We start from the raw sequence: 16,159 nt of genomic DNA, 5'->3' as shown, positions 1-16,159 counted from the left end.
CTTATGCAAAACCCCCTCCTCCCTCAGTTAATATTCATGCCAAAAAATACAAGACAGTAACAATTATGGTGAAAGGTCTTGCCACAAGAAGCCCCACCTGACAGCCAAGAATAAGTCGATCAATGTTACCTTATAGATTTTAGCCTTCACAAGGAAGAGTTCTATCAAGGTTGGAGTACTTTCTATAGCAGCATTTATGTATTCCAGAGCCAGAGATGGCTGCCCGATTTTATCATAATGCTGTGCCAAGTAGTACTGGACCCAGAGTAAAGTGGTTGGGGGTTCTTCTTTACCATCATCTGTGGAAAAAACAATTGTAATATATTCCAATTTACCAGAACGTAACACAAGGAATATACTACTGATACAAGTGATGGGAGATTTACTCGCACGGTATATGCAGCGCACCAAGAGACTGGAAAGATTATAATTTTCCATATTAGCCTTAAATTATAGCTGTTGAAAGCTCTGTGCACATGATCCATGATACTGCAAGAATTCAATCTTGAAAGCACTTGAATAGCCTTCGCTGCTTCACACAAGAAAAATTAAGCTCACTGCTGACTTGGGACCAATGCCTGACAAACAGAAGTTCCCCAAGTATTACATTTTTTCATGATGTGACACACTATTACATTTGCACTTTAATTTCATTCTGAAATCTCTAATATTTTCAGTGAAAGCCAAGAAGAGAGGCTTCTTCAGGCACACGTATACAGAAATGTGCACCAATTTAAATTTTTAAAACAGTGCGAGTTTGTGTTTAAACATTTAATTCAGTTTCAGTTAAGGAATTCCAGTTTAGCTTAATACTGTAAAGGCGGATGAAGTGAATGATGAGACAAGCTTCTTAAATTAGATTGTACATTTGTCCATACACAAGACTTCATTGAATTAAATACACTCTGTATGCAAACTTGTAACAAATAACAATTTTAATTTCAAGGAAAAGTAATTTTGTTCACAGCTTGAGAAGGATTCGAAGATAGTACAGACTGTACTGTCTTTATTCAAATACAAGACGAGCCCCCATATATAAGGATTTTTGACAAGAACACCAGTCATAAGTGAGGGGCTAATTAGCACATGGATCTTTTGGGGAAGGGGGAGGGAAGAGAAGGGGTGACTGGAGTACACACACACACTCCGAGTCAGTGCTGAGCTGTGCATCACCATGGCTTGAAACATTATTGACTGCTGGAGCCCAGCCCAACTAACTACATGAAGATTGTATTATATAGGTACAAAAGTGCTGCTCAAAAGTGTGTGGTATACCTGTGTTACAACTTGATGTAGTTTCCAAAAAAGTTAAAACGCATCAATTCTGGATAAACTAAGTCTATTGGTACACATAGTGAGTTAGCTATATGAAATTATTATAGGCATGTTTATTTCAAAGTCAGTGTTTTCAAAGTTGCCCCTCAATTCTGTGTTCAGGGAGAACATAGTCTGACAGCAAGGGGGGCTGCCAGGGGAAGAAATTTTAGGGACAGAGGGCAAGGGGTCTACCTTACCCTTTATACTTATTTATCTTGCTGTAGCAAATCTCAAGGCAAGCCTCCAATAATTAGATGCTATATTTGGAAAATTATAACAAACTTGTACATTTTCCATATATAGAATCTAAGTATTGGGGGATTGTCTTATATTCAGGATTGTCTTGTATTTGAGTAAATACAGTATAAAGTGCCATAATGGGTCCTCTGAAACCCAGGAAAGTTGTATTTGTAATTTCAGTGAAAATACCTTAATGACGATTGGAATCTTTCCAGGAAAGTCTACCAAATACTCTGTTTTTCCTCTCCTTCCCTTTTTTTTCTTTTAAATGATAGACTTCGAGTAATAAACCCAGATATCAAAATTTCTCAAGCCTATGCAGACAGCAATAAATGATTCTCATCTCTGATATTTTACATGGTAAAAATTCTTTTGAAAAGGAGACTGACTGGAGGAAGAAGACTGCCAATTACAAGAGAAGCTATGAAGTTTGGATGATTACATAAGGGTTAAAGATGTAGAAACATTACAGTATTCAAGATAAAAAAAAAAAAAAAAAAAAAAAAAAAAAAAAAAAAAAGATGGCTAAACTTCAGTCCGTATTTAAGAAAAGCTTCTAGGATTCTCCCCATTTCTTCACTCTTCCCAAGAATACTTGTGTCTACCTCCAAATTAGCAAATTTTACATATAACAGGCACAGTATTTTCACAGAGTATGAAGTCCTTCACACTTACCATTTGGATTAAATAATCGGCAGCTTTTAAGGGAAGTTTCATAACCTACCACCAATTCTTCTATGATTGCCGCCTATACAAAGACAAGACAGAAGTTTATAAAGCAGAAAGTATACTACTAGATTTTTTTATGACCTAGAACTATCACAGGAAAAAACCCACACCACACAAACAACAAAAGTAACAATATACAATAGTGCTGGAAAAAGCTACTGAGATCTCAAGCCAAAAATGAGGCTAAATCTTGTCAGGAAAAAAAAAAGTTGTTTTCATTTCTATAGCTATAACACAAATGAACTATCAAAATGTTCACAGATTTGTTTACCTTCTCTTTATCTTTATACAGTGATCTCAAGGTATTGAACACAGGTGGACAGCCTTTGCTGAAATTCATTCGTAGAAACTTATCAAGGCATTCCTTAAATTTCTCACCTTGGGGGAAAAAAGACCTGTTGATTTTGTTTTACCAAATATTACTTTACAATTCTATTTCTTATGTTATTAGTAGAAGTTTTAAGAAAAATAAAATATATATGTAGATGCAAACTGGCAGTATCTTCTTGCAAAAAATGCCCTTACCAGATAAAAAATTTAATGGCAATCTTCTCGGAACTAGACCCCTCGGATACTTAGTCCAGGCTTCTTCATAGATCTTTAACCTCTCCAACATATTGGCTAGAATAAAACAAAGTTTGTAAGCCACTAAGGTTTTTGGGTAACTAAAATTTGATTAAACAAAACCCAGAATTATGCAGTAAAGTAGTGACTATATGTTTATTTAAGTGAAAGATATTTTGCACTCAGTTCATTTAAAAAATCAGAAAAAGACAGCTTTAGGCAAGACAGCATCAGGGAGTTTTTCTGCCAGCTGGCAATAAGAAGCATTTTCCCTTTTTTTATAAAAGGTTTATCTGTCCCATTCCTGTGTTAAAGATCAAATCAAATATAACTATACAAGAAGAGCCATGAAGTAGACTTTGTATTTGACAGGTATTTCAAACATGAAGTAAATGAACTGACAAAAAGTTCATACTTCTGTCTGATATTTACATACCTGTAATACCATGACAAAGAAACACAGGAATTTTTTTTTAAATGAATACAGTCTATTCTTTAAAAACCAAAAAAAAATCCCAAAAACCACAAAGCAAAAAAACCAAACAACAGAATAAAAAACAAAACAAAAAAACACAAAGAACTTTGCCTTCTTTCTACCATTTAGAGTGTATTCATAGCCCTTCTGTTTGTGTGAGCAGATGACATTTACTGATCTGCCATATTCCTTTTTACTAGATGAACACAGACAGGACACCAAAGAACAAAGTCATGAAAGTCTTCTAAAGTTACAATGACAAAAATATGCCATTACTTTTAAAAACCAAAAGCTAAACTACAAGTCTCAAAGTGGATTAGAAGTTTTCAGCGTATAGGTAAATCCCAACTGGGCAAAAATAGCTTTGATGCTCCTGTTACAGCAAGAATCATTACCAGGTTTCAGTGCCTTTTCTAAGCCTTTGTAGTATGCCCAGTTTTCAGGATTCCTTTCTTGCAATCCTCTGTACACCTCAGCTGCTTCTTCTGGCCTGAAGAGTTGTAACAGAAGTTCTCCTGTTTAAAATTCATAAAGGTATACAGACAATGTGAGGAAGAAGGCACCAGCTAAACATGTGTCAGTAAGCATTTCTCTCTCTCTCTTTTAAAAAATAAATTCAAACTACAGAGATGAATTTAGAATGGTAGAGATATACTGCATAACTGGCACTATGAACTAACACATGCATTTGATAATAAAGTCAAATTTTGAGATAAAAGTTTCCATGACATAACTACAGGAGTGTAGGTTGTAGCCATGTTGGTCTAAGCACAAGAGCAGACAAGGTTCTTTGGGTGAATCTGATATCTTTTATTAAACCAACTTAAATAGTTGGAAAAAACATTTTTAGCAAGCTTTCAGGTTTAAAAACCCTTCGTCAGGCTGAGGAAGCCTCTGCAGTTGGTGTGTGCTCTTCCTGGATGGAATGACTAGTAAAGAAGCCAGAGGCTGGGCTGTATGCATGCCAGACAGGCAGTCAGTAAGCTTTCTAAAAAAAATTTTCCTCAACTATTTAAGTTGGTCTAATAAAAGATATCAGATTCACCAAAAGAGATGTGGATAACCTTGAGAGGATGCAGATTTGGGCCACTCATATGGTTAGGGGCCTGCAGGTAAGGCCCTACGAGGAGAGACTGAGGGACCTGGATCTCTTCAGCCTCTGCAAGAGAAGGCTGAGAGGTGATCTTGTGGCCATGAAGAAATTCATCAGGGGTGGGGGGGGTCAGTAAGAAATTGGAGATGCTCTGTTTAACAGGGCACCCCTTGGAATAACGAGGAACAATGGCCACAAACTGATGAACAGCAGATTTAGGTTGGACATCAGGAAGAACCTCTTTATGGTAAGGGTTGCCAGAATCTGGAATGGGCTTCCAAGAGAGGTGGACCCCCTACCTTGGGGGTCTTTAGGAAGAGACTGGACAAGCACCTGGCTGGGGTAATGTGACCCCAGTGCTCTTTCCTGCCCAGGGTAGGGGGTCAGACTTGATGATCTACTGAGGTCCCTTCTGACCCTAACAACTATGAAACCTTGTTGGCTCATGACATAACTAAAACTTTTAATGAGTTGCTGGCTACAGGCTTCTGAAAGGAGTCAGACACAATTAAAAGTAAAGAACAAAAATATTAAATAAAAATGTTGATTAAGACCAAACCAAAACTATCCAATTTTAACTACAAAAAACAATTAATGATGGTACAAGGTGCTCTATGTTTATAACACTGTTCATTTAATTTGAAATTCAAGGATGGCTTTTCACACTGCTTAGTAAAGCTAACAAAAGATATGCAAATTCACAAGTTAGACTGACAGTTCTCAGTAAGATTCTCCAGGTAAATCCTCAGTTTTATTGTCATATAAATTTGGCTATATGGAGGTAGTAACTAAGAAAGAATTTGAACCAACATGCCAGCTGATCTGCAAGCCAAAAGAGAATCCAAATAGTTATTTCATGGTAACATTGGCTCAGCAGTGCTAAGCAAATTAAAAGCGATTTTATGTAGTAAGCTAGTCTGACTGAATACAGAAGATGGGAACTAGTGATTACAAGGGAGTCAGTTCAATTAGATTTTCACTAACTTAGTGCATTTTGCTCTAAAAACAAGATGATAAAATCTCACCTACCTTTCCTCTATCCCACCATGAAAACAGAGTACACAACTTTAGCAAAAGGCAGCATTTGTTACAGAAAACTTAATTTAGTCTAGAGTCTTTCATAAAGTTGACACCAACATGATTTGATGCCAAGAAGAAACAACACTGACCCAACCCATCAGAATGATGGAACCAGAAAATAATGAGGCCATGAAAAAGTGTTAATTGTCAATTCAGTTCTAATTTATAAATGGAAGCATGTTACTCAGTTTTCATATTCCGTTCATAAAAAGTTTCATTATGTCCTTTTCATATGTCAGTAGACTTTTCTATAGCGCTCACTTCCATCTAAAACAACAATAACAGCCTCCCTTTGACAGATAAAGGGGCTGAAAAACAGAGGTTAATTAATCTGATCAATATCTCAGAATTTTGTGGAAGAACTCCAATTTAGAAGTTTAAGCTTCAAATCCAGTGCTTTGTGCAAAATCTGCCTAGTGTACACACAGTATTACAGATGTTTTAGATGCATGCCCTATTTCAGAAGAGTGATACAATATGCTTAAAACATTATGTGAATATGTAATTAAAGGACTACATAAACATATTCATAAAGGGACAGAGCTACACAGGCTTTAATTAACCTTGGCATTTCCTGACTTAGGTTTTGTCAACAAGTACATCCTTAAATTTAATCCTGGGTTCAATAAAATTGCCACTCTACTGAAGGCTAAGTATGTAAGCAGGTACAGATCCGAGTTCTGGACCTTAACTATACAATGTCAGTGTCTAACAGCATCTTCAATAACAATATGTTTGAAGGACCTCAGGGGCAGAGAGTATTTTCTTCACAATTTCAAAGCTCTGCTGTCTTGTAGAACTACTGCAGTATTTAAGTTTTACAATACTGAATTATTTTGGCTAATTATGGGACTCCTGCTGTTCTTGAGCAGACTACTGGAAGTACCTGCCCTAGATCTAGAAGAGTGATTTTCCACCCTTTTCGACTAGAGGCACTCCTCCACAACTTGTGAACTAAGTGGCACTCCTTTTCAAAAACTAAATTTATTGCAGTGCTTACCTCCTTGCAGAGGAGCCAAGTAGGAAGCTTGAGCCTGCCCTTATCTGTTCATTTCCTCACACTCCCTAAGGCATCTCCAGCATACCCTGGCACCCTGGTTGAGAATCACCATCTTAGATTGTGGCAGCTAAGTAAAAGTTGGTTACCCACCATGACATTATTTTTTAAGAAGATGGTATAGTAATTAAGCATTAAGGCTGTGCAAAACAGCACCACTCTGTTTTGACTTGTGTTTTGAGGTTTCGATGGAACAGCATTTCGTTTTGAATTTTGTTTCGATTTGAAACCGCTGTTCTGTTTCGTTGCATTGAAACAGTGACGCTTTGACATTTCGCCCATAGGCTATAATGGGGAAGCTCGAAACAGCCTCTCTCATCTGGCAGGCAGATCAGGGGCCTGCAACCCTGGGAGGGCTGCAGGGGCTGCGGGCCCCGATCTGCCTGCCAGATAAGGGAGGGAAGCCAGTAGCCTGGGACCAGGGAGCTGGGGAAGGGAACTGAGCCCAATTGCTCAGGTCCCCTCCCCAGGGCTACTGATTGCGCTGGGGAAGGCAACACATCCCAGCTGAGCTCAGTTCCTTTCCCAAGCCCGATAACAGTTCTGGGGAGGGGAACTGAGCGACGGGGCTCAGTTCCCTTCCCCTGCGCTGCGATCAGCTTCCCACAGGCTGGCCACAGGAGGCAGGGAGAGCCAGGGCTGTGCTCCCTGGCCAGCTGAGCCACATGGGGCTGCGGAGCAGCTGGGTTCTCCCGTGTCTCCCACCACCTGGCTGCTGGCTGTTTTGAAAAGTTTCAACTAGCCTTGTTTTGTTTTGAGGCTGTTTTGAAGCCCTTTCTTTCCTTTCGATTTCAAGCTCAAAACAACAAAATGAGTTGAAACAGTGTTGAAACAAAACAGCCAGCGAAATTTCACACAGCCCTATTAAGCACCAGAATTTACATGAGATCCATAATAGCATCATCCATATAGTTTCATACTCCTCTACAATTGTGATAAATTTTTTGGAATAAGCTCTTTAAGACAAGGAGCTTACACAACAGGGCTGCCACTTACCACCTCAGCTAGAAAGTATCTGAATAAGTGTTCTGCAATGATTAGAGGGATAGTTTTAATCCTGGTCAATTTAACCAATTCAACTGTTTAAACATTTGCTTCTCTGTTCACAGCACAATTGAAATACACAGTGTGCCATTAAAAGAACATACACTTTAAAAACTGGTTCCTACAGATGTCTTACCCACACAGATTCCACTCTAGGCACAAGTCTGGTGTGTAAAAAAAACAAAAACAAAAAAACAGCTTGTTTTTGAACAGCAATAGTCATTGCAGGAATGTCTAAACTCCCTCACACTCTACAGGTAGGGACCTTTCAAATTCACGGTGGAAGTAGGGTGCGCTGTGGCTCCTTTAATCCTTCAGGTTCCCCTATGACCTCCTCCTCCACTGACTGGTGGAGGAGCCCCATTTGCAGCTCGCTTCTGATCAGCGAGAAGGCTAAAATTGTGGTTTTAAATATGGTGCTGTTTTTGCCTCCTGCCACTGACTAGCTCAGGGGCCTCGGATGGCTCTGCTGTTTGCTGCTGACTGGCAGGGAGGCAAAAATGGTGCCAAGTTTAAAACTGTGGTTATAGCTTCCCTGCAGATCAGGAGGGAGCAGTGGGGCCCACTGCTAATCAGCAGTGGGGTGAGGGAAGAAGGTGCACACCAAGGAACATGAAAGATTAAAGGAGCTGCTGCACACTCTACTTCCACTGTGAATGTGGTAGGTCCCTATCTATAGGCTACCAAAACCAAAAGTAGCATGGGAAAAACCACAAGAACAGTTTACATCCTCCATAGCAGAAGTCCTTGATATAGGGACCCCAAAATGCTGCCATGAAGAATAGGTTGCAGAATCTTTGTAGACAATGCATCTCAATGTATTGGATGGTAACTGACCACTCTTGTGTAGCTGTCCACAGGGATTCTGTTGATTGCTACCAAGCAGTTCCCTTGGCTGTAGAGGACTCTCACTTAATAAAGTGACTGCAGGGCCTCTTTACTGAAGTGAGCATCTGATGGAAAAAGCTTGCACCAAGGAAGAGTGGGAGACGGGACAAAACTTCAGGTAGTGGGAGCTAGCCATGAGATAAGTCATGGAAGCTGCTTGCACACATACCAGCACACATTTACTACCACATGTTACTATCAAGGACTGGATAGTCTAAATCAGTGGTGCTAAACCTCTGTCCCAGGGACCAAATCCAGCCAGCAGAGCCAGGCTCCCCACAGCTCTGGAAATTTGGCAGTGGGAGAATGATAGCAGCAGTAGTTGTTCCCAGAGCTGTGGCAATTAACACTGCCATTGCTCCCCTGCTGCCAAATCTCCAGGCCTGTGGGAGCCCTACAGTCAAAATAATACAGCTCCATGTGCCAAATCACACTGGTGTGCAGCCACTCTGTGGCCACCTGCAGACTGACCCCACATGCTAACCTCGTGTGGGATCCAGCCCACAGACCAGCCGAACACATAGGACCCAGCCAGGGGGCCAGAGAGGTTGAGCTCCACTGGTCTAAGTAAAGATGGGTTCCTGACTACAAATACTGCAAGTAACTATGAATATAAAGTATTATTTCGTGGCATAAAGTGAGGCTTTATGAAGAAAACAATAAGACCTAGGAATTAAGGCAGTAATACAAGACCAACTTAGAATATAGTTGAAGGATGCCCTTATAAATAGGGTGACCATATGTCCCAGTTTGGCCAGGACAGTCCTGGATTTCATAGGACCTCCAAGCATCCTGGCTGGTGGCAAGTCCTGGATTGGCACCACCCTGCCTACACCTGCCCAGCCAGGCTCCTCCTGCACAGCAGTTGGAGGTGGAAGGTGAGCTGCACTAAGCATTGCTCCTCCTACCTGGGGTGGGGGCTCAGGTAGCTATGCGGGGCAGCGCAGGTTGGTGAAAACCAGAAGGCACCGCTCCCAGCCCCTGTCCACAGGGACTGGAGTCTGGTCACAGGGCTCTGAGCTGTCCCACCTCACACAGCTATCAGAGCTCCTGGGAGCCATGCGGTTATGCACATGATTGTGCAGGGGCATGACTTGGTGGGGTCTGTAGAGTGCTCAGACAGCAACAATGCCAATTGGTGCTGGGGAGTGGAGACTCTTCAACAATGCCAATTGGTGCTGGGGAGTGGAGAAGCTGGAGCTGCAGCTGGTGCCAGGGAAAGGGGCTCCATGCTCACTGGCTTCGCTTGGCCCAGCCATATACTCCAAGCGTGGACATGGGCAGAAGGTGCCCGTACTGGGAGGGGTAGTGAGGGGTCACAGCATGCTGCAGGCCTAGGCAGGCTCATGCTTCTGCTGCTGCTCTGGCACCAGCCATCGCTTGGCTGCATGCGTGTGCATAAGTATGTGTCTTACCCCATCCTGATTTTCTTCAGAATGATATGGTCACCCTACTTACGAAGCATATGGAGACTGTATCATAGGGTCTTTATTTTACTGGCCTCCAAAAACATGGTAGGAGGGAGCAGTTAGCCATGGGATCAAATGGGGACCTCCACTAAACTGGTATTGCCGAACTGAAGTCACAATAACAGGACAGCTCCCACCTGGCAAAAAACCATGAAAAAAAGCCCATAAAAGAAAGTTGACATTTCAGGATGGTCAAATAGAACATTATTCTGAACAGACAAGGTAAGCTGCTTTATAATTTTTGAGGTATTTAGTCAAAGTCCCATTTATTTCATGCAACAAATTTTCATCTAATAGAGAGAGACCAGACCTCTTTCAGGAAAGACAGCAAATAATCCAGGATAGATAGAATTTAAGGAGAAAACAGCAGAGTTGTTACTGGCTTGTCCAGAGATTCTCTCTGACTTCATTGCAGAAACAAGATGAATAGAAAGCTCCCTACCTTGCAGGAAAAATCCTGCTCCTCAGCTAGTCTCTACAGAGGAGTCATCCAGCCAGGCGTGGTTCTACAGGGCAGCAACTGGCTGTAGTTTTGGGAGACTAAGTCAGGAAGTAGTGGTAGAATGACAGATGGGTCAGAGTACCAAAACTCCATGTCCCAAGCTGGGGTTAATGGGACAACAATGGAGTGTTTTTTGATTTTCTTGATAACTCAGAAAATGACAAGAATTGGATGGATGGCATTTAACAGCGCAATAGCCCATGTTAGAAGGAATGCATCTATTAACAAACCTAAACTTATATATACAGTACGCAAATACAAATCATGACAGATATTTTTTATAATAAAATTCAAATGTGTCATGGCAGGTGTCATACTTCCAGTGTTATGATTTTTATTTATTTTTTGGTTCTAAGATGGCAACTCCATACAAAAAATAATTTATGGGGGGTCAAGGGGAGGGGCTTCTGGCAGCAAAGGTCAGGGGTTAGGAGGCGGGACTTTTGGTCCCAGTATGGCGACTAGGGGCTGGGGCAACTGTCAAAGGGCATAGCAACCCAATGCAGCATTGAGAGTTTGCCAAAACTTAAGCGGCCCTCCAGCCAAAATAACTGCCTACCTTTGTCCTAGACCAACCTTCCAGAGTGTCTGCAACCCCACCCAACTTGGTGTCATCTGAAATTTTCTAAGTGTCCATTGAGTTCCATCATCTATGCTCTTATATGGTTAGATTCTCAAGGATAAAGAAAGAAAACCTTGAATGTTACCCTTATGACCCTGAGCTTCAAGAAGCCTGTCTACAGCGTGGCTTTATGAAGAAACTGCAGTTTCTAAATCCAAATGATGCACCCCAGAACTAAAGAGTCTTGGTAGAAAGAGGCACTGCAAACCTTTACCAGATCTGTCCATCAACTTAACCACCCAATATGACAGGACTATTTATGATGTGCTTGTTGGCACAAATCTCAGCCATCTTTGTAACTGAGGCAGGTCAGGACTGATATGAACTGTCATAAGTGCAAAGTGATGTACTCAGCATAGCTGAGGTAGATTCACATTGACATGCTGGGTTGTACATGGAGATTAGAAATGGGATGGGATCTACCATCTCCTGGAGATGCTGAGGCAGATATTGCCTCACCAATCTGGAGGGCAATCTTAAATACTCCAATGATCTTCGCGAACAGAGCTGTGGTTACAATGGGCCTTTTCTTGTTGATCCTGAGGCCCGTGAGACCTCCGTGAGAATAGGAATTGTTCTGGTAGTTTGCTACAGATTTTCCACAAGAGTTTACCTGCTACTTAGGCTTCTCTCCTGAAAAAGCAGGCTCTTCACCAATAAGTTAGATTTTGAAAGCAGTATTCTAATCCGTGGATCATCAGCCTTTTGCTGGCATGGCTCAGAACTTGCGACCCAGCTGTGGCTACAGGCCTGAAGTCTCCATAACCAGAGGAGCCAGATGCCTGCACTTCCCCACCCCTTCTGCCATAAAGAAAGCGCAGACATAGGAAGCAACAGTTCTGCAGACAACCAGAGTACTGCAGAAGGGATGGGCAGCACAGCGAAGCCCCATGCCAATGATCCCCCGTATTGGATCAGATCTCTTTACAGGCCAAATCCAGCCTGCAGGCTGTAGGTTTCCAACCCCTGTTCTAACCCATTTGATGGGATTTATTATTTTCTATTCATTCTTCTCGAAAAAGGTGGGATAGAAACCAGGGCACACTGGATTACTGTGGTAGACTCAAGGAAACCTTTGTTAGTCCATATCCCAATCCTGCCTGGTTCCGCATTTGGAGCTAGTCCAGGCATTTAGGTTTTTTCTTGTGACTTCTGGTAGAATAGCTAGAGTCTTTACAATTCTCCTGGGATCTTGGGGGGGGGGAGGGGGGGAAAGGGAGGTGATAAGAGGAGAGAGGAAGGAAAATTTTCAACGGGGAGGGAGAAAGAATTGATACTTTCCATAAGAGACTAAGAGGAAATGCTTGGAGGGAGTCTATCACCTCCCCCATAGCAACTCTCAACACAAGGTGCTATTAATGTACAGATCAAATATTTTCTCTCTAACCTCTTGTAATTTGAGGACTCTTAGGGAATATTTATAACAGTTTCAGATGGAAAAGAATTTTTCTTCAAGTTTACAATGTACTTTTAAAAAGCAAAATCTATTCCAAATAATTCAGAACAGTTCCATAACAATTTTAACAGGACATTATATTATGAAAAGTAAATATAAAGATGCATTTCCTCCCACTACTAAACTTATTTCACTCGTTCACTTCTCAGCTTCAGCAGTAGAAAAGACTTAATTATAAATTGTCAACACATGCACTAATACATTGTTATTGCAAATGAATATAGTGCAAATTCTACAAAAAATATTTATAAAAACATTAGATTTTAGTGAAAATACTTTTTAGATGTTAAACCTTGTTTTTATTAGACGCTACACTAGCTCAATTGACTTAGTCTTATAATTCACTGAAGAAAAAAACAAAACACCATTTTCTTAAGCCATTTCAAGTCTACAGAAACCACATAAGATTCCATAATGCTGTTATATACTGGCATACAATATAACCGTACGCGGAAAAGTTAATTACCTTTAGTTTCTTCAACAGCCAGTTTATCGCATATTTGTTTTTCATAGGTACAAAGGTGTTCCAAGGCTTCTTTGTAGAGTTCTGCTTCCCGAAGGACTTGATTCTGATATAAAAGCAGCTCACTGTACTCATAGTCCACTTTATCTGGAGAAGTCTGTGCATGAAAACAAAATGTGCAAGCGGTCATTATTTTATAATACATTTTAACGAATTCATTTGGTTTTAAACATCTAACTAACACAGAATTGTTTGTATGTTTCAAAGATACTTTTTTGGCTCGCTATTGGAAGTCCATCTTATTTTTCATACCTGCTGTGTCTTTCTAAATTCCTCTAAAATTTTTGCTGCCATTTCATAATCTTCCAGCAAATGGTAAGCAATAGCATAACCAATCCATGATGCTCGTTGTGCAGGCCGCAGCTGAAGTAACTGGTATCTTGTTTCCTATAAAACAGTAATAACTTAGTTTTGTTGTTAATTCTGACAGGCATTAGAGTCCTCTCTAGAATATCACTGCTTTAATATGATTAATGTTAAATAATCTTACTTAAAAATGGACAGTAGAAGGAACAATTAGTTGTTTTGCCATTTAAACTCTTAGACTATGCTGGACAAGGCACAGATACAGAAATTTAAGAGCTAGACTAACATTAATGACAGTATTAAAAGATATGTTTTCCTTAACTCAAAACTTAAATAAAGAGCATAGTTCAGGCTGTTTACATTCAAGACACTGGAATAGTATTATAGTACAGTAATAATACTTCAAGTCAGTATGCATTCAGTCATTAGAAATGCCATCCAATCCAGGGGATGCAATGGTATTAAGAACAGATTATACAAGTAGCATCCATAACTTAGCCAGAATATAGTAAAAACTGCAGTCACCAAAGGCAATTAATTAATGAGAATCTAGTTGTGCAAATCCTAAGGGAGTTTTTTTTTTTTTTGTTTTGTTTTTTTTGGGAGGGGGGGTTGAAACTATATCTGGAAGTAATTTAAAATATTAAGGAGGCACTAAATACCTAGATAGTAACAGATACGAGCAGTTAAACAGCAAGGATTACAAAAAACAAGAGCAAAGGGTACTGATGAAAAGCAACACAGACTAGGACACATGTCTATTAAATAAACGTATGGAACTCTGTTAGGTCCAATTTTAAAATTAATCTGCCTTAATGGCATTCAAAACTGGGAGAAGTTGAGGGTGTTAGGACATGCAAAATACAAGAGGAGCTACATAAGTAAGCATGCAAATGAAAAAAATCAACTTTGAGCCAATGTTTGTCAGAGGTATTTAATGCAATTATTTTCACCAGTGAGACAGAAGCTAGTAATTGTTAATACCAGGATCACAGCAAATTATGCACAAAAATTTCCAATGCAAATTTAGGTTAGGACAAAAGGCTCATTCAATTTTGGAAGGTATCTGCAGACATCACAGAGAAGAGAGGGTGAATCCCTCACTGCAAAAGCACCAGAGCCACTTAAAACTGAGCAAACATTTTAAGTAGGATCTTATCAAACTATTAAACTAACAGGAGTGTGAAAAAGCAACAGATATGATCGGAGTTGGCAGGAACCAAGTAAAAAAGTTACAACTAGACTAGTGAGCTATAATTGGTGGTTCGCAACCTTTTTTGTACCAGGACCCATCTGTAAACACCGATGGCCAGCCCTGACCCAGTGTCCCTTACTCCCGACCCGCTGCCCCCCCAACTCCCAGGCCCCAGACTCTGCCAGCCTGCAAGGCAAAAGCCAGTTTCCCACATTTTTCTCCTTTAAAGGAGAATTGATTTTTAGCTTGTTGATCTATTTTTACAATTTGTTTGTGACCCTTTCATATACTCTTGTGGCCCACTTTTGGGTTGCAACCCCTGGGTTGAGAAACACTCAACTACACGCAGTTTAATTTGAGGATAACGTCACAAACTTTTGATAAATAACAAACCAAGGAGGAAAAGAAATATTTAGAGGCTTATATGGAGACTAACTAGTTAAAACAAAAAACCCACACTGGCTGAATATCAGTCTTTCTAAAAAGTAAAACTCTGTTCAGCCAAAAATGGTCCCCAAAAGCAACTTCTTATTATTTACATCTGCACTAGTCAACATTAAGAAGAATGTACTTTAAAGAACAGCTCTACACTGAATGATCTAATATAAGCCAGTATATGTATCTTAATAAATCTTCAAATTCTATGGAAGCTAAGGCAGTGCCTCTATATCCAAGTACAAAATAAAGCATTGAGCATGAAAGGGTTTTAATATCTTGATTTGTATGGTCATGAAGCAGAAGAAACTAAAGCAAGTTTCTTTAAGTACCTTACATTTTTAACAACATCCTACCAAAATATTACTCATGAATCCTTTACCAATGTTTTCATATTAGATACTCTACTTACCCTGTAACCCTCAAGATCTCTCATTTGAATCTGTAGCAGAGAGAGGTCTCTCAAAATTTGAAGATTGTCTTTATCCCATTTCAGTGCATTTCTGTAACATTTGATAGCTTCGTCATACTTCTTGTCTGACCTCTGGAGAAGGCCATAGACATGCCAGCCTGGAAAACTTGGTTAAGGGTATGACTACATTCAAGAGCAAAGAAAAAACAGTCCAAAATGGCCGAGGCAGTATGCTACTAAATTAGAAAAATACTCGCCCATTTTTTACAACAGGCATTAGCATCACAAAATTGTCTTCTTCCAGTACATTAACAACTTACAAAATGAAAATATAAGGCTATCATCTTACAGTATTATATGCATACCATATTTGTAACATACTACCATACAGGATATTCTCAGGAGTATTCCTGTGCTTCAAGTTAAACATATGACTAGGGACCTATCTAAATAGGAGCAAGACAAAGGGTTTTTCGTGGCCCATTCACAGTGTGCAGAGTCAATTTCATGGGCATTTTGCTGTGGATCTGCCCCTCGCTGCTGATTGGCCCGAGGGCCCTGCTACTGGCCACTGATTGGCAGAGAGGGCTGATGTGGCCCTGCCCCTTGTTGCTGAATTGCAGAGTGGCTTCAGCATGGGAGGCAAGGGCAGTCACCATTACGGCTGCTCTCTTCATGCCATTCTGCCAGCTGACACCTTTGCACCCTCTTTCCCCGGGGGGTTACGAGGCTGGGCAGCAGGGGGCCAGAGG

At 40.4% G+C, this 16,159-nt stretch overlaps 1 protein-coding gene across 1 annotated transcript in view; it reads right to left on the bottom strand.

Annotated features, from left to right (window-relative positions):
* The window catches only part of NAA15 (N(alpha)-acetyltransferase 15, NatA auxiliary subunit), a 47,583-nt gene that overhangs the window by 27,136 nt on the left and 4,288 nt on the right, over positions 1-16,159 (bottom strand). Inside the window, exons 4-11 of the mRNA XM_006034270.3 lie at positions 15,408-15,565; positions 13,312-13,446; positions 13,003-13,156; positions 3,721-3,840; positions 2,812-2,907; positions 2,558-2,664; positions 2,233-2,305; positions 130-299 (exon numbers count right to left, since the gene is read on the bottom strand). Coding sequence (XP_006034332.1) covers positions 130-299; positions 2,233-2,305; positions 2,558-2,664; positions 2,812-2,907; positions 3,721-3,840; positions 13,003-13,156; positions 13,312-13,446; positions 15,408-15,565 — 1,013 coding nt within the window. The remainder of the gene's footprint in view (positions 1-129; positions 300-2,232; positions 2,306-2,557; positions 2,665-2,811; positions 2,908-3,720; positions 3,841-13,002; positions 13,157-13,311; positions 13,447-15,407; positions 15,566-16,159) is intronic.

This window comes from Alligator sinensis, unplaced genomic scaffold (assembly GCF_000455745.1).
Source record: "Alligator sinensis unplaced genomic scaffold, ASM45574v1 scaffold160_2, whole genome shotgun sequence".
Classification (NCBI taxonomy): Eukaryota; Metazoa; Chordata; order Crocodylia; family Alligatoridae; genus Alligator; species Alligator sinensis.
The sequence above is the reverse complement of the archived record's forward strand: the minus strand, read 5'-3'. Positions and strand labels throughout refer to the sequence as shown.